The sequence below is a fragment of the Hemiscyllium ocellatum genome, chromosome 4 (genome assembly GCF_020745735.1).
Source record: "Hemiscyllium ocellatum isolate sHemOce1 chromosome 4, sHemOce1.pat.X.cur, whole genome shotgun sequence".
Classification (NCBI taxonomy): domain Eukaryota; kingdom Metazoa; phylum Chordata; class Chondrichthyes; order Orectolobiformes; family Hemiscylliidae; genus Hemiscyllium; species Hemiscyllium ocellatum.
The window spans coordinates 39,019,192-39,041,823 of record NC_083404.1 but is presented as its reverse complement, the minus strand read 5'-3'; the positions used below and the strand labels follow the sequence as shown (position 1 = coordinate 39,041,823).

The 22,632-nt window shown below is 40.3% G+C and overlaps 1 protein-coding gene across 1 annotated transcript in view; it reads left to right on the top strand.

Moving 5' to 3' along the window:
• pkhd1l1.1 (PKHD1 like 1, tandem duplicate 1) overlaps nucleotides 1-22,632 on the top strand; it is a 246,772-nt gene that overhangs the window by 54,164 nt on the left and 169,976 nt on the right. Inside the window, 10 exon segments of the mRNA XM_060823999.1 lie at nucleotides 5,008-5,065; nucleotides 6,279-6,451; nucleotides 7,582-7,729; nucleotides 9,221-9,375; nucleotides 10,009-10,131; nucleotides 12,025-12,130; nucleotides 13,444-13,563; nucleotides 14,980-15,144; nucleotides 19,890-20,011; nucleotides 21,368-21,500. Of these exon segments, the coding sequence (XP_060679982.1) occupies nucleotides 5,008-5,065; nucleotides 6,279-6,451; nucleotides 7,582-7,729; nucleotides 9,221-9,375; nucleotides 10,009-10,131; nucleotides 12,025-12,130; nucleotides 13,444-13,563; nucleotides 14,980-15,144; nucleotides 19,890-20,011; nucleotides 21,368-21,500 (1,303 nt within the window).

Here is a 22,632-nt window from a genome sequence, read left to right as displayed (position 1 = left end):
GTCAGGAGGGGAGAAAAGTGTGAAGTGGCAAGGAGAACTTGGTTTTGCAAGGTTGAAAAATTGTGTTATGGACTAGACCAGACCACTCAAAACAATTTTAAGCAGGCAGCACTAGACCTAACTTTGCAATTGGTTTCAGTAAGTGTACAGTGAAAATTACCTGGAATAAGATAGCTAGGTTGACTACTAGATTTTAAAACAGACAAAACATTTCACAAAATTACACAATGAAATACAAAGAACAGAATAAAGAACCCGTACAGAACGCAACCTATCCAACTAAACTTAATTATGCTGTTCCAAATACAGTCCCAACAAGCAAACTCCCGTTAAAACCCTTTATAAATGGAACACATGCTTACAGGTTGAAGTTGAAGGGCAGAAAAGAGAGTGTTTCCACAAAGCTTCCTGTTGAACTTCCCAGTTCAAAGCTGAACTGAAACTGCTCAGCTCAGCTCAGCCAGAGAGCTGACCACTCCCCTTTCATTATACAGGTCACTTCTAAAACATGACCACTTTGACCTGAAGTTTCATCTGTTTACATACAAACAAAAGGCCTCTCAAACTCCTTTTCATCTCTGTACCAAACCAGACTAATCAGAGCCCGGTCTGGTTTATTACCCATCTGAAAAAAAAACACGGATAGAGTCTCCTTGTACCAAGGAACAGCTTTTAGGAAAATAGGGACTAGCTTTGTGACAATTACAACTTGCAAAATTGTTTGTTTGGTAAACATTGGTCTTAACTCTTAGAAACCAATCACTGGTGTCGGTAGAATGCTTTTCTTGGCTTTGATTGTTTACACTAACTTACAGCCATTTTAAGTTTGTATGTTTTCAAAAATGGTTGAGAGGTTTCTTAGGCATAACTTCATATCAGAAAAAGTAACATATCAATGCAACATTGAAAACGCTTCATACTTTAAGTTCAGGTTGTACCTAAGGAGAAAACGTCAACTCATGTGACGTGATGGCACATTTAACTTCATTTGCATGATTTTAAAAATAGTTAATTTAAGGCTTGATTGAATTATACTCTTGTGATGAATTGCTGTATATTTATTCTAGTCAATGCAGGGACTAGTTTACAGAATATATATTATGATGGCTTGCTATGTAGTTGTTACTTACACTTGTTGTTATTTGTTACTGTTGGATTTATTAATAAGAAATAAAGTATCCTAATGTCACTTTAACCATGTGTTCAGCTTTGTTTTGCATATAAAGGCCACTTGAGAAATAATCTTCGTCTGTCATTCACTTACAACATTGATGGTGAATCAAATGCAAAGAACTTTTGGTTCCAATACAGTTTTGCACAAGATAATCAGTAAGCATTAATATTATTTAATTTGAATTTAGAGTCATTGTATTGGTACAACATTAAAAGAGTCTATTCTTGTTTTATCTAAGCTGAGTCTCTGTAAGAACCATGTGGTGCCACTCCCCCACATTTTCCCCATGACTGTACAATTGTATCAGGACATCCATATGGTCTCAATGCACAACTCTGGTCTATACTTTAACAATGACAATCTTCTTCTCAGGAGATCTTAACCATATGTTTGTACGTTCAAGACCCATGCCAGAGACTTGAACCCATAGCCAGACTGAAACTTCCAGTGCAGTACTGGGAGCAGTGTAGCACTGTCAGAGATGTTGTCTTCACCTGATGTGAAACTGAGCCTTGTCTGCTCTCTTAGCTGGACACTAAAACATTTCATATCACCAATCAAAGTAAATCAAAATTCTCCCTGGTGTCCTGAGCAATATTTATTCCTCAATCATACTAGATTGTTTGGTTACTTATTTCTTTGCTATTTAGAGGAGTTTGTTGTGCACAAATTTGCTGCTATTTTTCCTTCATTACAACACCCAGCAAAAATACTTCACTATCTGTAAGTACTCTGAAATGTTTTAAGGTTGTGAAAAGTATATAACTACATTGCTGATAAACTGTATGAGAGAATCCTAAATAATCCTTGCTTCTCCAGAAAGAGGAAATTGTTTGCATTAATGAGCTGAGAAAAGTTATTGAACTTAGATTACTTACAGTGTGGAAACAGGCCCTTCGGCCCAACAAGTCCACACCGACCCGCCGAAGCGCAATCCACCCATACCCCTACATTTACCCCTTACCTAACACTATGGTAATACAGCCAATACACCTGACCCGCACATTTTTGGACTGTGGGAGGAAACCGGAGCACCCGGAGGAAACCCACGCAGACACGGGGAGAACGTGCAAACTCCACACAGTCAGTCGCCTGAGTCGGGAATTGAACCCAGGTCCCTGGCGCTGTGAGGCAGCAGTGCTAACCACTGTGCCACCGTGCCGCCCGAATTGTTTGAGCTATCAGTGGATGGACTACCTTTTAGGACATGGGTGGGAAAGGGTGCAGGAAGAATCAACCAGCAATTGGAACTTGTTTGCACATTCAGTTGTTTGTTGCTTGGCTTTGTATAAACTGTATTGGAAAGTTTGGGAATGTATTTAATTCTATTAATGATAAAGTTTAAATTAGAACCACAAGACCTTTAGTACAGCATTGGATATAAGGGTGTTAATAGAGCCACAGTGCAAATTACAGCATTCAATTGTTCCATGTTAGATTATGTGAATCTTTTTACTATTGATATTCTGTGTATTTTATTGGTTAAACCTGGTAATAGTAAAGCTCACCAAGCTAACTAAAGAATTAGAAGCTAGAGCTGAAGGTTTAATGGAGTAGACATTTTAGAGACTACTAAGTAGAACCTGTTAGACAAATGGAAGCTGATTTCATCGCTGAAATATAAAACATACATCCATATCAAGATTCCATTTGATGCTATGCAGTTGACCGATAGAAAGTGGATTATACCTCTTCCCTACCTCCTACTAAAATGCCATCCCGTATTCCCAATTCCTCCGCCTCCGCCGTATCTGCTCCCAGGAGGACCAGTTCCACCACAGAACACACCAGATGGCCTCCTTCTTTAGAGACCGTACTTTCCCTTCCCATGTGGTTAAAGATGCCCTCCAACGTATCTCATCCACATCCCGCACCTCCGCCCTCAGACCTCACCCCTCCAAACGTAACAAGATCAGAACGCCCCTGGTGCTCACCTTCCACCTTACCAACCTTCGCATAAATCAAATCATCCGACCTCCAAACAGACCCCACCACCAGGGATATATTTCCCTCCCCACCCCTTTCCACCGTTCCCTCCATGACTACCTGGTCAGGTCCATGCCCCCTTACAACCCACCCTCCCATCCTGGCACCTTCCCCTGCCACCGCAGAAATTCCAAAACCTGTGCCCACACCTCTTCCCTCACCTCCATCTAAGGCCCTAAAGGAGCCTTCCACATCCATCAAAGTTTTACCTGTACATCCACCAAATCATTTACTTTATCTGTTGCTCCCAATGCAGTCTCCTCTACATTGGGGAGACTGGAGACCTCCTAGCAGAGCGCTTTAGCGAACATCTCTGGGACACCCGCACCAATCAACCACACCGCCCTGTGGCCCAACATTTCAACTTCCCCTCCCACTCTGCCGAGGACATGGAGGTCCTGGGCCTCCTTCACCGCCGCTCCCTCACCACCAGACAGCTGGAGGAAGAACACCTCATCTTCTGCCTCAGAACACTTCAATCCCAGGGCATCAATGTGGACTTCAACAGTTTCCTCATCTCCCCTTCCCCCACCTCACCCCAGTTCCAAACTTCCAGCTCAGCACTATCCCCATGGCTTGTCCTACCTGCCTATCTTCTTTTCCACCTATCCACTCTACTCTCCCCCCCACCTTCATCCCCTCCCTCACTCACCTATTGTACTCTATGCTACTTTCTCCCTACCCCCACCCTCCTCTCACTTATCTCTCCACCCTTCAGACTCTCTGCCTGTATTCCTGGTGAAGGGCTTTTGCTGCTGCCGATTTTACTGCTCCTTGGATGCTGCCTGAACTGCTGTGCTTTTCCAGCACCACTCTAATCCAGAATCTGGTTTCCAGCATCTGCAGTCATTGGTTTTACCCCGATAGAAAGTTTGCATGTTTCTATTTCAGGAGCATCCTTCACATTGCTTCAAAATAGGCTTTCAGCTTTTCACCAACATGAAATCAGAAAGGCTAATGGGATTCTATTCTTTGTTACAAGAGGAATTGAAAGTAAAATTAAGAAGGTTATGCTCCAGCTATGAGGTGCTTTGGTGAAACCACATCTTGAAAGCTGCATGCAGTTGAGGTCTCCTTATTTAAGGAAGGATAGGCTGTTTTGAGAAGGTTGACTGGATTGATACCCAGAATGAGCAGGTTGTCTAATAAGGAAAAATTGGACAGACTGAGTTTGTTTTTAGTTGCATTTAGAAGACCAAGCGGTGATTTCATTGAAGCGTGTAAGATCCTAAATGGTCTTGACAAAGTGGATGTGGAAAAGTACTTTTCCTTTTGTTGATGAGCCCAGAACTAGAGAAACCTGTTTCAGAATGAGGGATCACACTTGTAGGACAGAGATGAGGGCAATTATGTTTGTCTGATTGTTTTACAGCTTTGGAATCCCTGCCTCACAAGATAGTGGCAGCTGGATCGTTGAATATTTTTAAAGTGAAGTGGAGTAGATTCTTGTTAGAGAAGGAAATCAAATGTTATCAAGGATGGGTGGAATTCAGAGCAAAACTGATCAACTATGATCGTATTGAATGATCGAGCAGGCTTTAAGAGCCGAATGGCCTCATTTTACTCCTAATATATACATTTATATAAAACTGGTAAAACTTTATGTGATTTTGGCTTTCTCATTTAGTTAGGGATTAAATTAAGGATATTGTTAAGGCTTGATGTGCTGGTTTATATAGAAACTCAAATAAGTGTCTCTTGACTCCAGATGGACCTACACGTGCATCAATTTGCATGAACTTATGATATCCAGATTTCCCAGAGGAAGAAACTTCTTAGTGAAGGGAATTTATCTCAAGACAGAACAAGACCAGGATTTCTATGTGGACGCTGTGTATATTGGACAGAAGCCTACAGTGCAGAATCAAGATGGTATTGTTATTTTGAATTTCAAATCTGAGCGAGGTACTGATCAAAGTTTGGTTGCTCTGGTTGTGATAAAATGGTGATGTGGTACATAATTCATGTAGACTCAAACCAGTTTTGTGGAGCTTAGCAGTTCCTAAACAAACAGCAAACTGAAAGGAACAGAAACAATCACAGTGTAAGAAAAAAGAGTATTAAATCCACAGAGACCTCTTTGTTGTGAACAGCTGTTCAGGAGTAGCATGAACTCTGAATTTTATTCTTTTATACGTGATGTTCCCTTTGACCATCACATAAAATGGAGAAATTATGCATTTTTCTCACTTAATTATTGAGGGAAATGGATTCGAACCAGCTAAACAAAATTGAGGAACTGATCAGCCACGTCTTATCAAAATGACAGAACAGTCATGAGGAGTCAAATGGACTTTTCTTATTTTATTCCCACAATTACAGAGGCATGGGTTATGGGTTTTTTAAAATACCCGGTGGGTTTTTTTAAAATTCATGGAATGTAGCATCACTGACTATGCCAGGATTTTCCATCCAACCCAATTTGCCCAGCCAGCATTTAAGAGTCAACAATATAGCTGTGCATTTGGAGCCACATGTAAGCCATACCAGCTAAGGACAGCAGATTTCCTTCCCTAAAGGACATTATTGAGCCAGATGTATTTTTACAACTGTCTAGAATGGTGAGCTTTTATTCCAGATTCAAACCCATGCACTCCAAAACCAAAAGCCTAGGGTTCTGGAATACTAATCCAGTGACATTGCCACTCTGTCACCACCTGCCATATGAGTCTATGGTATAAGGAGCAGGCACAGGATTCTTAAAAGATCATAGTACCGTATATCAAAGGAACAAAATAGGTTCATCAACCCATCAAGTCTGCCCTACCATTCAATGGGATCGTAGCTGATTGGATAATCCTCAATTCCATTTTCTTGCCTTTTTGCAATATCCCTTATTGTTTATCCTCTTGTTAGGCACTTCAAGAGTTTTCTTAAAAGAAAATAAAAACAGAAATTGATGGAAAAACTCAGCAGGTTTGGCAGCATCTGTAGTGAGAAATCAGTCCAAAGACCCTTCCTCAGAACACAAGAGTTTTCTCAGCCATTTTCACTGTGATATTGTATTTCAAGCGCTTCTTATTTGAAGTATATTTCAGAGGACTTTTTGGAGATCGTGTAAAATTTAATTTTTTGTAATTTCTGATTTAAGTTAGTGAATGACTTCTTTCATTTACAGATGTACCAATAGTAGTTTACCCTCCATTGTTTGACAAAGGAATTCTTATTGAGGAGTTCCTAGTTACTGAAGGAGGAATTAAAAAAGATGGTGTGCACAGTCAGTATGAAGTAACTATGGTTACCATCGACTGTGGCTGCAACATTCCGTTGCTAGAGATTGCCTTTGCTCAGGTCAGTATAATGTGGTATTTGGGTAGCATTTGAAAGAGGAATTAAATTGTGTTGATTAAGAGAATATTTTATCAATCTATGCTCTTTTCAGAAGAAGATTAGCTGAGTTAGCTCTGTTATTGGTTTGTGATACACAGTATTGCCAGCAATATGGGTTTGATTCCTGCACTGGCTGAGGTTACCATGAGAGTCCTTCCCTTTCAATCTCATTCCTTACTTGAGATGTAGCGATCCTCAGGTTAAACCACCACCTGTCATCTCTTTCTGTCTCTAATTAGACAGCAGCACTGTGAACCTCTGGAACGACATCACCTTCACTTTGCTATTGTAGATATTGTCCCTCCTATCTATGTGTGGCTGTGCTTTGAGCAACATCCAGTCCACACTGCCAAACTGTGTAACAGTTCCTGTAGTTCTTAATATGTCCCTAATTTTTTCACTCCAATCTTTGCCATTCTGTTTGATACCTGCCATGTATTTCTATTCTCCTGTTGGTAATCTGTTCCTTGAGTCTATTGCTTTCTCATTAAATGTAAGTTGTACATTTCCTATTTCCGATGAAACCAATAATGATGAGCTCTTGGTTCTCATATTTAGTCTTTGGCTCAATCCAAATTCCCCATGCTTGTTCACTCAAAATCTTTCAATCCAGATTCCTCTCACTTCTCAATTTCACACGTGTCTCTTACTCTTCTCCTTTCCAAAGAGCAATGTTCCCGAATAGATAACCTTTCCACATTACCCGATCCTCTCAATCTCATAAACTCAGAAATTCACCTTGAGATCTCCACAAAACTCTCTACAATCATTCTTTATCCATCTTGTATGGAGGCAAAAACTGGCTACAGTACTCCAGAGACATTTCTAGTAGGGATAGATATACCAACGCTTGCTCTTAAATCACCGCATGCTACTTGTCCATTAATTAATTTTCTATCTGGTAGCATTGAATTTTCTGTTTGTAGAAGCAAGGGATTTTATTGATGCTGTTATAATGCACTTTACTTTCTGTGAGTTGTTCTTGCTGATATTCCATTGAGTTTACAGTGGGAAATTGAGAAAAGTCAACTGGAAATGGCACTAAAATATTCTGTTTGTAAGGATAACGTTTCTGATGGATGTTCTTTTAGACTTTGCCTAATGGTACAAAGGATGAGATGGCTTACAGAGGGAGCACTTGGCCTGAGGGGGCAGTACTAAGAGTTTGGAGAACACAAGCAGCATCTCCTCCAATCTCTGGTACCTTGGATATTGAGTACTTTGGGAAAACCTTGAAAGGTAAGTAGTGAATACTGAAACTGTGAGGGAATTTTTTTTGGAGACCTCCTTAGCTTGCTCGAAAATGGGTTCATTCAAAGAAACCCTAGAAGGTTGTGCTCTGTGAGGATTCTCAAAATGCAGGAATGTTCTAGATTTTTCCAGTCGTGGAAAATCAGGGCACAGTGATTCTGTGGTCAATTTGCTGGTTGCAGTGGGGGAATGTAACCTATAAATAAGTAACCTGCTATACTTGTGTTCAGGAGCTATGTAGAAAGTCTTGTAATTCTTGTGCTTAGATTTCCATTTAATAAAGTGTCAGTGGATCCAGTTAACGTGAACAAGCTCTTGTTTCAGAGCAGCAAACATTTTGGTTGGCTTTCTGCAGCTCAAAGCTGAAAATGTATTGTTGGAAAAGCACAACAGGTCAGGCAGCATCCAAGGAACAGGAGAATCGACATTTCGGGCATGATTCCTGAAGAAGGGCTTATGCCCGAAACATCAAATCTCCTGCTCCTTGGATGCTGCCTGACCTGCTGCACTTTTCCAGCAACACATTTTCAGCTCTGATCTCCAGCATCTGCAGACCTCACTTTCTCCTTTCTGCAGTTCAATTCAACGAAACCTTCATATCTGAGTTTTCTCCTCACTGACCTGTCCTCCACATTTCTACGTCAGCCACAGCCTAACGGGTAGCACTCTCTCTTCCAAGAACGTTATGAGTTCAATCCCACTCCAAGGCTTTGTGCACATAATCCAAACAGATTGCAGTTAGTTTCTGCACACAGGTCTGAAGGGCAGTTCCTCTGCATATCACTCAAGACACCAGCTTCCACTATTGTGCCACACGCTGACTAAGCCTCTATTCCTGCCAAATACTCCCCATCACTTTTCCTGAGATTGCCCTACCTTCAATGGAAACAGCACTACCCTGACAGTTTCTGGACCTCCAACTGGAGCAACACCCTCCGACTAGAATTCTAGAATCTGGGGAAATCATAAGAGAGAACTCAAGCGGCACATTCCTGAAGTGGAAAAATGCTATACCAAAAATGAACATTCTTTCATTACAAGATTCTTCTCCCTGAAGCCCAGCAAGGGGGAGATTTATGTGAATGTCCGAAATTATAAAACATTTTGAGAGAATAAGGAAGAGAAAATTATTTACAATGGCACAAGGATGTGTAAACGGAGGGGACAGATTTTTGGCAACAGAATTAGAAGGTGAGATGGAGAGAGTTTCTGTGCAGTGCATTATTAATTGGAATATATAAACGAATAAATACCAGAAGGTATTGTGGGAACAAATCCAATTGTATAAATACTTAAAGGGGAAAAAAATGTGCCAGTAGAAGAATCGAGAGAGTAGGAATAGTTGAATGGCTCTTTCAAGAAAAAAATCTCTTAGAAATAACAGACCTTCTTCTCGACCGTGTTACTCAATTACACTGTCATCAAAGCACATCAATATTTTGACCTTTTCTGTAATTTTTCAACGTTTTAATTTTAAAGATTTGCCAGTTAATGCTACAGCCCTGGAAATGCAATACGCCTTACAAACCATCTCTGAGATTGGGACAGTTTCTGTAATGAAATCAGGCAACTGTTCTGCCACCGAGTGGACAGTGAAATGGCTCAGCAAGCCGGGCAATCAGCCCACGTTAAAGGTGAGACCCAGACTCTTGGCATGATGAAACAGTCCCCTAGATTTAAACCCCAACACATTTCAACTTGGCTATTCAACTTGTTGGCTCAACAGAAGAAGCAAAATCTAGAATAAAGTATTCCATCCCTTCTGCCGAGCATTTTGCTACTCTACTTCATTCTGTCTGTCTTCAATCTTACATCTGTTGGTGATTTAAAAGAATTGCTTGAGCCCCATCTTCCAAACCCACGACCTAGAAGATAAAGGGATGTTCTTCAAGTTGCAAGGGAACGCCATTACGTGTAACTTTCCCTCGAAGGTACACTCAATTATGTTTTTGAACTATAATCACCATTCCTTCAGTGTCACTGGGTCAAAGGTATGTAACTCCCTTCCTTACAACATTGTCCCTACACTGTAAAGATTGTAGTCATTCCAGAAGGTAGTTCACCACCATTGTATTTCAATTATGTATGTGTGTTAATTGCTGGCCTATCCAGTGGTGACCTCATCCTGAGAATGTCTTAATAAAATAATAGCTGTATATAACAATTGTTGGTGGGATGTAGGGAGTAAAATTGAGCATGGGGTAAATATGAGCTTGATGCTGCAAAATATCACAAATTAAAATGTGTTTTGATTCCATGTTGAACAGATTAATGATACGAATGTCATTGGAGTCAATGCAACAGTAAAGGTTAATAATAAGCAGCAAGGAGGGCTGTTTAGTGAACATCTGATCGGCGATCTGTTTCGGACACCACACACACAGCCTCAGGTGTGTACATGCAGTTTTGCCTTAAACGTGTCTGTAGGTTACACATACAGAAGAAGGAGGAGACACTCAGCTCCTCGGGATTGCTCCAATGTGGCTGTCTGCTCTTCAGTTCAGTTTACCCACCTTAGCTCGATAACCCTTCTACAAAAATCTCTCAATCTCATTCTTGAAAGCTCTGGTTGAGTCCCCGACATCCACAGAATCTTTGGGCAAGAGTTTAGATTTCCATTACTCTTTATGTGAGAATGTGTTTCTTGACATCTCCCATAAATGAGCCAGTTCCAATATTAGGTTTTGGACTCTTCTCATTTAGCATTTTGAAAACTAAGATTATATCTAAACTCACCTGTACATACCTACCAACACTGTACAGATTTGCACAGGCCTGTGCATGACTCTACATATCTGTACATTCCTCTGCACACTTCAATCCACCAACACATGCACCAATATATACCTAGAATTGGTTGCACACATCTTACACACTTAAAAACATCCACACACACTTGGAACCACGTCTGCAGACATGTAGACACACACACACACACACACACACACACACACACACACACACACACACACACACACACACACACACACACACACACACACACACTCTTGAGACATCAATATATATCTACATTTACTTGGACACTCCTAGACACACCTGAATATACATACCCTTCTATACATTTAGATGAATACCTGGACACACCTATATACATCTGCACACACCCAGACACACCATTGTACATTTACACACAACTGCACTGCACACGGATGCATACATCCAGATACAGCTGCACACACCTAAACGCACCTGTTTACAAATGTACACTCCTGTATGTACTGAGACATCCCTACATACAATTAGACACACCTTTATAAAGCTGCACACATCTGTAGACACTGAGACATGGTTTGACACACCTGAATGCACTTAGACCCCTGCATACACCTCGAAACATACATACACACCTGCATACCTAGACACATCTGCATGCACCTAGACACCCTTGTATATATCTGCACTCACCTGCACACACCTTGACCAACTTAGATACACCTCCATATGTTTGCACACACTTAAACACACTGCAAACAAATAGATATACCTTTATACATCTGTGTACACCTGCATACACCTAGCCAAATCCACATACAACTCGCCACATTTAGACACACTTATATATGCACCTAGACACACTGCATACACATGCATGCATCTATACACATCTGTATACATCTGCACATACCTGAAAACACCTACACACACATGCACACATCTGTATAAATCTGCACACACTCAAATACTTAATATTTTAGTCACAGAGCACAAGCAGTCTGATTTGTTTAAATTGCTGAGGGATGACAAGGCCATTTAGTTTTACAAGAAATATGGGTTATTTAACACTGCAAAAGGTCAGTTATTCAGTAGAAGGGGAATACTTTAGTCCTCAAAATGGAGTCAAATGAAATTTTTGCTCTCCCCGCCTGGTTTGACGGGTGGGCCAAGAGGTGGATGTTGGGTGGTTGGGGGAGCAGGGGGATTTACACAAGTTGTTCCTGCCTCAGTCTGGTTGGCTGAAACATTGACTTCTGCACACCAAGGTTGCAGACCAGGAACTAATGATGCGATTGGACAATTATATTTGCCCGAGCAGGAGGCCCGTTCCAACTGTTTTTGGATCAGGTCCAGTTGCTCAATCACATTTAAGATTACTCGACCACAGCTGGGATCAGGGTGACTTCCATTGCTTGTACAATATGTTTTTTTTAAATGGAGTGCAACAGTTGCAGCTTCACACTGGAAACATAACCTAAATCTGTAAGGAGTATACTCCATGAAAACTGAGTCAATCTGTACAACATGAGCTGTTTTCTTCCTCACAGGTAGAGGTTTTCATCAACGGTATTCCCAGTAACTGTTCCGGGAATTGTGGATATAAATGGAATGCTGAGAAAACCCCTGTCATTACACTCATTACCCCAACAACAGGTAAATGTGAGAAATTCAGGTAGGCTTCTAAACCATGTCATCCATTTCAAACTAATGAATGAAAGTGCTTCAAATCATTCACAACAGACTTGTAAAACAACATTTGAAAGAATGAGACTGATAATTACCACTCTGCCATTCTGGCGAACCTTTACTGTACCCATTCCAATTTCATTAAGATCTTTTTGAGGTGCAATGCCCAGAACTGAGCATTGTTGTTGTAGGTAGTTCTGACCAGACATAGAACCATAGAAAATAGGAGCAGGAGTAGGCCATTCAGCCTATTGAACCTGCTTCACACTTCAATGTCATCATGGTGATTCTCCAACTCAGTACCCTGTTCCTGCTTTCTCCCTATGTCCTTTGACCCCTTTAGCCCTAAGAACCATATCTAATTTTCTTGTGAAAACTCAATGTTTTGGCCTCAACCGTTTTCTGTGGCAGACAATTCCACAGACTAAACATTCTCTAGTTGAATAAATTTCTCCTCATCTCAGTCCTAATTGGTCCACCCATATCCTTCGACTGTGACCCCTGGTCATCAGGAACATCTTTCCTGTATTCACCATCTAGTCCTGTTAGAAATGTGTAGGTTTCCATAACATCTTCCCTCGTTTTTCTAAATTGTAGTGAATACATTGCTAACCAATCCAGTCTCTCTTCATAAGTCAGGCCTGCTTTCCAAAGAATCAGTCTGGTAAATCTTACTTGTACTTCCCTCATAGCCAGAACATCTTTCCTCAGATTGAACCTGCAAACAATATACCAGATATGGTCATGTTAAGCTCTGTACAATTACAGTAAGATATACTTGTTCCTGTACATGAATCCTCTTGCTATGAAGGCCAATATATATTTGTCCTCTTCACTCCTTACTTTTAGTGACTGGTGTACAAGGATAACCTCATACAATCAGAGCATAACTTATGCCTGTTGTATTCGGTCTTCTCAAAATTAAAGTTAACAATCTATTTGCTTTTTTTTTCATTCTGTTTACTGTGTGTTCTCTCTCTCTAAATAATCTATAATGTTAAAAGTTGCTGAGGATATACTCTACACTGTGACCTCTGTTGCTGTACAGGGATGAAACAGAGTACAAGGTGCTGAATGTGGTTGACTGGTCTGAGTGAATGTCCAGACCATTGCTTCAAGGGGATCCTCTCCCAATCATCTTACTTTTCAATTTGTGAGGCCATCAGGGAGCTGGTTTACTCTGTCGTCAGGCAAATCTCCTCCTGCATCCATGCCTAATGGAGACCATAGCAGAGACTAGTTGCTGAATTCTCATTTAAACTGTCATTTTGTTTTATCAGGATCCAGGTCCGGTGGGACTGTTCTGACCATAACAGGTTTCAGATTCGTCAACAGTTCGATGACTGATACCACTTGGGTTTCGATTGGAGGTACCCATTGTCCAATCACAGGATTAACTGGTGAGAAAATGTTCAAAACAAATGAAGTTCAGTCAATGCTGAATAGTGCAATGAGAGGGAGTAATTATGTTGACTTACCCCAGTTCTGAAGAAATCAGACCAGACTCAAAATGTTTAACACTGTTTCTCACTCCATAGATGCTGCCAGACCTGCTGATTTTCTCCAGCATTTTCTGTTTTTATTTCATATTTCCAGCATCCTCAGTATTTTCCGAGGCAAGAGTAATTGTATAGACATAGCTCTAGGATCACCTGCCCTCTAATGCAAGTGACACGTGCTCGCCCTCGCCCGGGGAAACAGTGAAGCAGCATAAACTCCAGCAAAGTGACTACATATAGAGGGAAATGCTGTAATCTTTTGAAATCACTACATTTTGCAGTACAGCAGGAAATCACTCATGCCATCTTTCCAAGTTACACTTTGCTGCAAAAAATCCAAAATTAATTCTAATATTCTCTGCTATCTGCCCACATCATCCTGATTATTTGTTTCATATATTTATCCACCTTTCACTACAAGACGCATTGGTTTCTGCCTCAACCATTCTGTGGTAAAATATCCCCATGTTCCCAAGGACCCTGTGCCTAACTCCTCTTCCCATTTCTTAATGATGTTTAGGAATTGACAAGCCATTGCTATGAACTCACCACCAAGAAGGAATTCCCTAATTGACTTTCACAAATTTAAAATTTTGAAAAACCTGGATTAAATCCTGCATTTGCTTTCTCTATCTTTGAAAATAAGTTTGTAAATAATGGTAAGAGGGGAATCCATTGGAAAGCAGACACTCTTGAATGAGAACGCAGATCTGAAAACAGCTCAACACTCACTGAGAACAACACGTAAGGGCTCTCCTGAATGTCCCAGACTGCCAGGGAGACTCATTACGCAATGCTATGTTTTGCGTTATCTATCATGTAGTGAGACATTTATTTTTAATTATAGATGACAAATGATTTGTTTTTTGTACCTTATATAACAACACACAACACCAACATACATTTATATAGCTTCTTTAGGTAGAAAATCTATTCACGTGTGTAATCAGATGAAATTGACACTGAGCTATGTTACATACAAATTCAAACAGGTGGCCAAAGGTTTGGTCAAAAATTTAAAGAAGCATCTTAAAAACTGTGAAAGGAGGAGAGAAGAGTTTAGGATCCCAGATACTAAAGACATTGCCATCAAAGGTGAAGCAAAGAATATTAGGGATGCACAAGGAGGTAGAATTGGAACAGCGATCCGAGATCCGAGAGGGGTTGAAGAAGTTATATAGATATATATCTCATCATGCAAATAGAAAGGTGTGAATCTCTTTACATCACACATCATGAGGATGCTATTTGGAGGGAAAATGTTTTTTCTTCATGTTTGGATTTGATCATTTACATTCTTTGTTATTTTGTTTTCAGATACCGAAATAACCTGTATGATTGGAGTTGCCAGTAATACATCATCTCCTCTCACTGTTTACATCGCTGGACTTGGCTTTGCAAACTATTCCAGCAACCAGACATACACGTTTATGTTTCAGTTTGAGGCAACAAGCATATATCCATCCATTGGCAGCACTGAAGGTACTCATTGTAGCGTAGTGAGCATTTATATAAATCACCATTAAACGTTAAGGCATTTTCTTAAACTTATGGCCAAAACTTAAATCAACCAATTTAAAATTGAAATTTGTGTCGCATAATGATCATTTGTGTTAACGTCACTTTCACAGTTTAGAGTATATTATGCATTGTACTTATTTTGGATAAGAAATATGTCCAAGCATGGTGAATATAATCAAACAGCCTCTGCAATTCATAATAATGATGTATATTGTTTGGGGTAAAAAAAGGATTTTTAAGGTACTTTTAACTCCATAAAATTATGGACAATGCAATTTTGGACAAATGATGTTCACCAATATTGTTCAATGCCGTGAAAGCAATGGGTTATCGTCCTGGCTTCTAGCATGCATTCAGTGAATGTTACATGAAACTATTGTTATGGTAAGAGTTGCTCAATGATTAAACATTCCCAGCAAATTTTTACAATGCATTAATCATTTATCATACACAACTGGAGTCGCAGAATGACAGGATAGTGAAGAAGGCACTTGGTGTGCTTGCCTTTATTGGCAAAGGAGTTGGAAGTTCATGTTGCGCCTGTACAGGGCATTGGTTAGGCAACGTTTGGAATACTGCATTCAGTTCTGGTCTCCCAGCTAAGATGTTGATAAACTTGCAAGGGTTCAAAAAAAACTTACAACGATGTTGTCAGGGTTAGAGGGTTTGAGCTATGGGCTTGGACTATTTTCCTTTGAGCACCAGAGGTTATGGGGTGACCTGATAGAAGCTTATAAAATCATGAGGGGCATGGATAAGATAAATAGTCAAGTTCTTTTCCTTGACGTAGGTGAGTCCAAACTACAGGGCATAAGTTTAAGATGAGAGGGAAATGTTTAAGGAGGATTTAGGGGGCAACCTTGCAGAGAGTGGTGCGTGTATGGAATTAACTGCCAGGGGTGTTGGAGGCTGGTACAATTACAACATTTTAAAGGCATCAGGATGGGTGGAAGATTAGGAAGGGTTAGAACGATATGAGCCAAATGCTGGCAAATGGGACGAGATTAGTTTGGGATATCTAGTAAGCATGGGATGGGTTAGACCCGAAGGGTTTTTTTCCGCCTTATACATCGTTGTGACTCTATAACAGACTGCAAGCTATTGCTGGTCAAATTAAAGCAGATGATAACAGAATTTAAAATACTTTTTGCCAGATGTTTTGCGTATGGGATGTTGGCTTTCTAAGGCCTTTAATTTTTAATTTTTAATGATCCTGACATGTTGACAGCATACAGAGAGTAAATAATTTTCAAAGAGGACCAGCAAAATAAAAGTCCTTTACAGTTTGTTTCCTCTGCACTTGCAGAGGATTCTGTGAAGGAGCTTTATTTCACTTTAATATTGTGAGCCATTGTCTTAGAGACGTCGTCATGGAGTCATACATCGGTCCAACCAGTCCATGCCCAAACTAATCTAATTACACCTACCTGCACTTGGCCCATATCCTCCAAACATTTCTTATTCAGGTACTTATCTACATGTCTTTTAAACATTGTAACTGGACCTGCATCTGTCATTTTCTTTGAAAGTTCATTCCACACATGAATCGCTCTCTGTGTACAAAAATGGCCCCGGTCTTGATATCCCCCACCCTTATCTATACCCCTCATTATCTTATAAACCTCCTTAAGGATACCCCGAACCTGCTGAGCTCCAGTGAGAAAAGTCTCAGCCTGTGCTTATGACCAAAGTTCTTCATTCTCAGTACCATCTCTGAACCCTTTGCAGCTTAATAATATCCTTCCTGTAACACAGTACTCCACAAGTGGCCTCAATAATGCCTGCACAACTTCAACATAACATCCCAACTCCAATACCCAAAGGTCTGAGTAATGAAAGCAATCATGCTAAATGCCATCTTCAACACCCTACTTATATTTGACGCAAACTTCTAAGAATCATATATCTGAACTTCTCAGTGTCTCTGTTTGACAACACTATCCAAGGCCCTACTTTTAACTGTTTAAGTCCTGCTATTGTTTACTTTACAAAAATGCAAAAACTTGCATTTATCCAAATTAAACGTCATCTGCCATTCTTTAGCCTGCTGATCCCATTTGTCGAGGTCTCTTTGTAATCTTGGATAACCTTCTTCACTATCCAATGTACCAGCAATTTTGGTGTCATCCACAAATTTCCGAACCATGCTTTCTTATATTCTTATCTAAATCATTTACATAAATGACAAAGTGGACTGAGCACTGATCCCTGTGGAACACCGCTGGTAACTGGCCTCCAGTCCGATAAACAACCCTCCATCATCACTCTCCAGCTCCTGCTATTAAGCTAATTTGTATCCAATTGGCAAGCTCACCATGAATCCCATGTGATCTAACTTTACTAATCAGTCTATCATGCGAAACCTTGTCAAAGACTGGACTAATGTCCAAGTAAACAATATCTCCTGCTCTGCCCTCCTCAATCATCTTGCTTACTTCCTCAAAAAACCTTGATCAAGTTTTGGAGACATGATTTTCTTCACAAAACTCATGCTGATTATCCATAATCATTCCTTGCCTCTTAAAATGCATATAAATCCTATCTTTGAAATTGTGGTTATAATGTAATCCCAGCTTGAGCTTGCATTCAGAATGTCACCTTAAGCCCAACCTGAATGGAGGAGAGAATCTCACTCCTGCTGTAAATCATAGACACATTTACCACAGAGGAGGAATCAATTCTTTTTTTCTTCATGGGATGAGGCTATTGCTGGCTGGATCAACAATTATTGCCATTCCATAAACATCCTTGAACTAAGTGGCTACCTGGGTGATCTTAGAGGGCAGTTAAGAGTCAATCACATTGCTGTGGGTCTGGAGTCATATATAGGTCAGACTGGGTAAGAATGGCAGATTTCCTTCCCTGAAGAACATTGCTGAACCAGATGGGTTTTTAGGACTGTTGATGATTATACATATTGGGATTCATTTTGCATTCCAGATTTAGTCGTTATATTTAAATTCCACAGCTGCCACATTGGTATTTGAACCAGTGAACCCCCACCCCCAGGACATTATCAACAGATCACCACCTCCCTTTTCCTCCCACTAAGACCGTGATGGCTAAACATGGAGAAATCCAGTCAGTTCTCCTACTCCATCCAATGGCCCTCAAACCTTATTTCCTTCAAGTGTCGATTTTGAAAGTGATGCTTTCACAACATCCTCCAAATGGCATGGTAAAGAATGGAATTGAATGGCAGTAAGTGGCACAGTGGCACTGCTGCCTCACAGCACCAGGGACCTGGGTTCAATTCCCACCTCAGGTAACAGTCTGTGTGGAGTTTGCACATTCCCCCTGTGTCTGTGTGGGTTTACTCCATGTGCTCCGGTTTCCCCCCACAGTCACAAAGATGTGCAGGTTAGGTGAATTGGCCATGCTAAATTGCCCATAGTGTTAGGTACACTAGTCAGAGGGGAATGGGTCTGGGTGGGTTGCTCTTCGGAGGATCAGTGTAGACTTATTGGGCCAAAGGACCTGTTCCCATACTGTAGGGAATCTAATCTAATTGGCTCCCAAGTCAACATGCTCAGCACTGAAGTCCTAATGACTTGCAAGCACTTCCGCTGTGTGGAACCTGTCTTTCACGATACATGCCCAACAGCAGACTCCAAAAGCAAATGTCCAACTCAAAATTTGGCTGCAGCAGGAAACATGTCCTCAAAGCATCCATGAAGAGGTGAACCATTTCCACTGACTCCTGTGAATCCTTTGCCTGTGACAAACCGAAATGGAGAAGGCTCAGATGAATAGAAACACTTGGAAAGATGTAATCGGGAACATGCAGAGGAGAAGTTGAGACATCAAACAAAACCTCTAAACAATCTTTTCCATCTTTCAACCAATACATATGGTAAAGTCCGTGGAAGTTGTACTGGACTTACCTGCTGCTTCAGAAACTATTGAAGTGGAGTGGAATCCATTCTTGATCCTGAGGGACTGTCAAAGAAGAAAATTGCTCCACCCCATCCCCCTCCATTATTGATGCCAAGTTGCATCAAAACATCATGCTGCAAGCAGTTTGTGATCACTCTCCTCCATCCTGTGAGCCTTTTCCTTGCGTCCAACCAAAATGGACGCCATTACATTATGTGCCATTCTCCAATTCAAAAAATAAACCATTTACCAGATTTGTTACTTTCAGTTCTTAGACTTTTTAAAATGTGATTGTGTCCTGATCCTTCTATTCCATAAACCTCAATTTTGTCAACCAGCCTTTTATGTGGAACTTTGTTGAACACTTCCTTAAATCCAGTTTTAAAATTCTCAATCAGATGAAATTATGTGGACTTGGTGCCTGAATAAAGCCATTTTACTTCCCTAAGGACCGGATGCTAGGGAACAGAAAAAACAATCTTAAAATTTGAGTCAGATTGTTCAAGTCAGATGTCAGGAAGCATTTCATTACAAAGGGCTGTGGAAATGTGGAACAATTCCTCCTGAAAAGCTTATGAGGCTGGGAGTTATGCAGTTTTCAAGAGAGATTGACAGATTTCTTTTGGGTACAGAGGGATTGGAGGAATGACAGCCAATGACAGTTGAGGTGTGGGTCAGCCAGATGAATATAGAACTGGCTTGAGGAGCTGAATGATCTTGTCCTAATCTCCATTTCTCTTCTTTGTACATGAATCTCTTTAGGCATTTAATTTGTGTTTTTCTGCTTTAAGTTTTTGATCTTCTTAATTGTAATTTATGTCCACTTTCAGGAGGGACAATTCTGACCATATCTGGTTATGGATTTGTTCCTAATTCAATGGTTTTAATTGGAGGGAAGACCTGCCTTCAGCTTACAGAAAGTCCTGTCAAGATGAAATGCAGAACTCCAGGGGTGAGTAGATTTTAAGGTGTCTCGTGTGGTGGCAATTCAGTGTTGGAAGTGTTCAGTCTTAAGAGTGTCTCGTCTGTGGGGGTGCTTTGATATTCACGCTCCTTCCAGGAGCACTCTTCTGAAATTGGAAGCATGAACATCAGAATGTTATCGAAGAATTTTAGTAAGCAAATTACTCATATCTCTTGTTGGTGCCAAAATCTACATTCTCATATATAATAAACCAGCCTTGAAATTAGAGCAAGTGAAAAATTAACCATTTAACGCATTCAAATGATGTCAAGGCTATCTTGACAGAGAAATTATCTCTATTTATTTTAGTTTAAAAGGCTTTGCATCTCCTTCCCAATGGCGAATAACAGAATTTTATACAGATAGTTGGACATTGAGAGTCACTGTGTAAAATTTGAAGATAATTATGTATTGGGAATTGCTTTTTCATTAGTTAAATACAGAATTCATTTACAAAAAAAATGATGCCATGGATAATTTTCTTTGAAAGCAAAAGTGTTCTTTGCAGTGCCTATTTCTAAACTGGAATTACAAAGGCTTCAGAAATTAATAAATGATTGAAATGGTGATTGAGGGTGGCAGAAAATGAGACAACTCTAAAGAGAAATAATTCAGTTGTAAATAATAAATCAGACAAGCTTTCCATTGGCCATTAACTACTTCAACACAAGGTCTGTAAAGAATGTAGCATGCTTAAAATAAACACGCATTTGTCATTAGGGAGTGGAAGAATCTGCTTGAAGTATGGCAGCTTTTTATAAAGCTGAAAGACTTTCAAATGATCATTTTTTTTTAGATTACTTACAGTGTGGAAACAGGCCCTTCGGCCCAACAAGTCCACACCGACCCGCCGAAGCGCCACCCACCCATACCGCTACATTTACCCCTTACCTAACACTACGGGCAATTTAGCATGGCCAATTCACCTGACCCGCACATCTTTGGGTTGTGGGAGGAAACCGGAGCACCCGGAGGAAACCCACGCAGACACAGGGAGAATGTGCAAACTCCACACAGACAGTCGCCTGAGGCGGGAATTGAACCCAGGTCTCTGGTGCTGTGAAGCAGCAGTGCTAACCACTGTGCCACCGTGCTGAATGACATATACTGCACTAATTGTGAACTTGCTGTTTAAAATTCATCTAAGAAAATGAGCTCATACTAGGCTCATTTTCTCAGGCAAAGCCTGGATATAAATTTTAGTCTCAGTTCGATCCTTCGAGTTGTTATTTCAAATGATTCACCCTTTTAGAAAGAATTATTGAAGCACTTATTATATTTTGAATGCCCTTTGAAAAGTACTAAAGAGAAATAATTATGAATTCACTTCTGCTCATCTGACAGGCCCCACCTGGGATGTATAACATCTCAGTGATTGCTGCTGGAATATCCAACTTAGTTCCTTTCTCCTTCATTTACATTGATGCAAAGATCCCAGTAATCTCAGAAGTGATTCCAAGAACAAGCAGTGTGGCAGGTAAGTCAAAGTTTCACATTTTTAAAATAAATAAAATATCACATATGTTGGGAACTTTGATATAAAGATAGAAAATGGTTAAAATTCTCAGCAGATTTAGCAGCATCTGTGAAGAAAGAAACAAGATTCAATGAGTGCAGTCTTATTGCAGAATTGGGGAGTCTCTCTTACCTCAGCAGAGCCAACAAAATACCTAGAATGCCTCTTCTCAGGGTGTTACTGGCAAAATACAGCAGATGCCAGAAATGTGAGATGAAAACAGAAAATGCTGGAGAATCTCATCAAGGTCTGGCAGCAATGTTTCAAGTCCAATATGACTCTCTTTTTTTGGAACTCTTCCAAATGACAGATGCAACAAGACCTGTAGTTTATTACCAGTACTTTCTGTTTTTACGTTTCTCCATTTGTTGTGCAGGAATCTAAAATTTTCAGTTTCTATCTGTGGTAAACATCCCGAAGTGAATTGTCCCTTGCTTTAACTTCATACCAGTTTCAGTCTGGTGAAGTACCGGGAATCTTTTCCCCAGATAAGAAAAGGATAAAAGAGTTTGATTAGGTTACCACAGGGAAAATGTACAGTGAGCATTAATAGGCTTTCTTGCACATAAATGTGTAGAAGGGACAGAAAAAGAGGACATTTTTGAAACCCGACAGAGTAGATCCCAGATTCATGTCACATCGCTATGACATTGCACCTTATATATGTGCAGTGTCTGTTCTTAAACTAAAGAAATAATTAACCCTTTACTTCACATCTCACCCCAAGTTCATTTTTCCCACAAACTGTTAATCCTGTGACTATATAGCTTTAATCTTTGTCACCATGCTGGTCTCTTTTGCTTGAAACATTAATCTGCAACAATATTCGTTGCCCTCCTGGGAGATGCATAGGACTAGGTGCTGCTTTATCTTTGTTTTGGAAGGTGTTTGCATTGATGAAATGTGATGGCAGTTTCTCACCACAGCTGGTTCCTGGGCTTGATGTTTGCGCTGATATGAATGTAATAGCAGTGAACAGCAATGGAGAGAAAACGATTGAACAGACAAATGTCCAAGGTATTAATTATCACAACACCTTGAAGAGGAAGGCAATAAACTAAAATTCTCCCTTCCATGACTTATCTGTGGAACA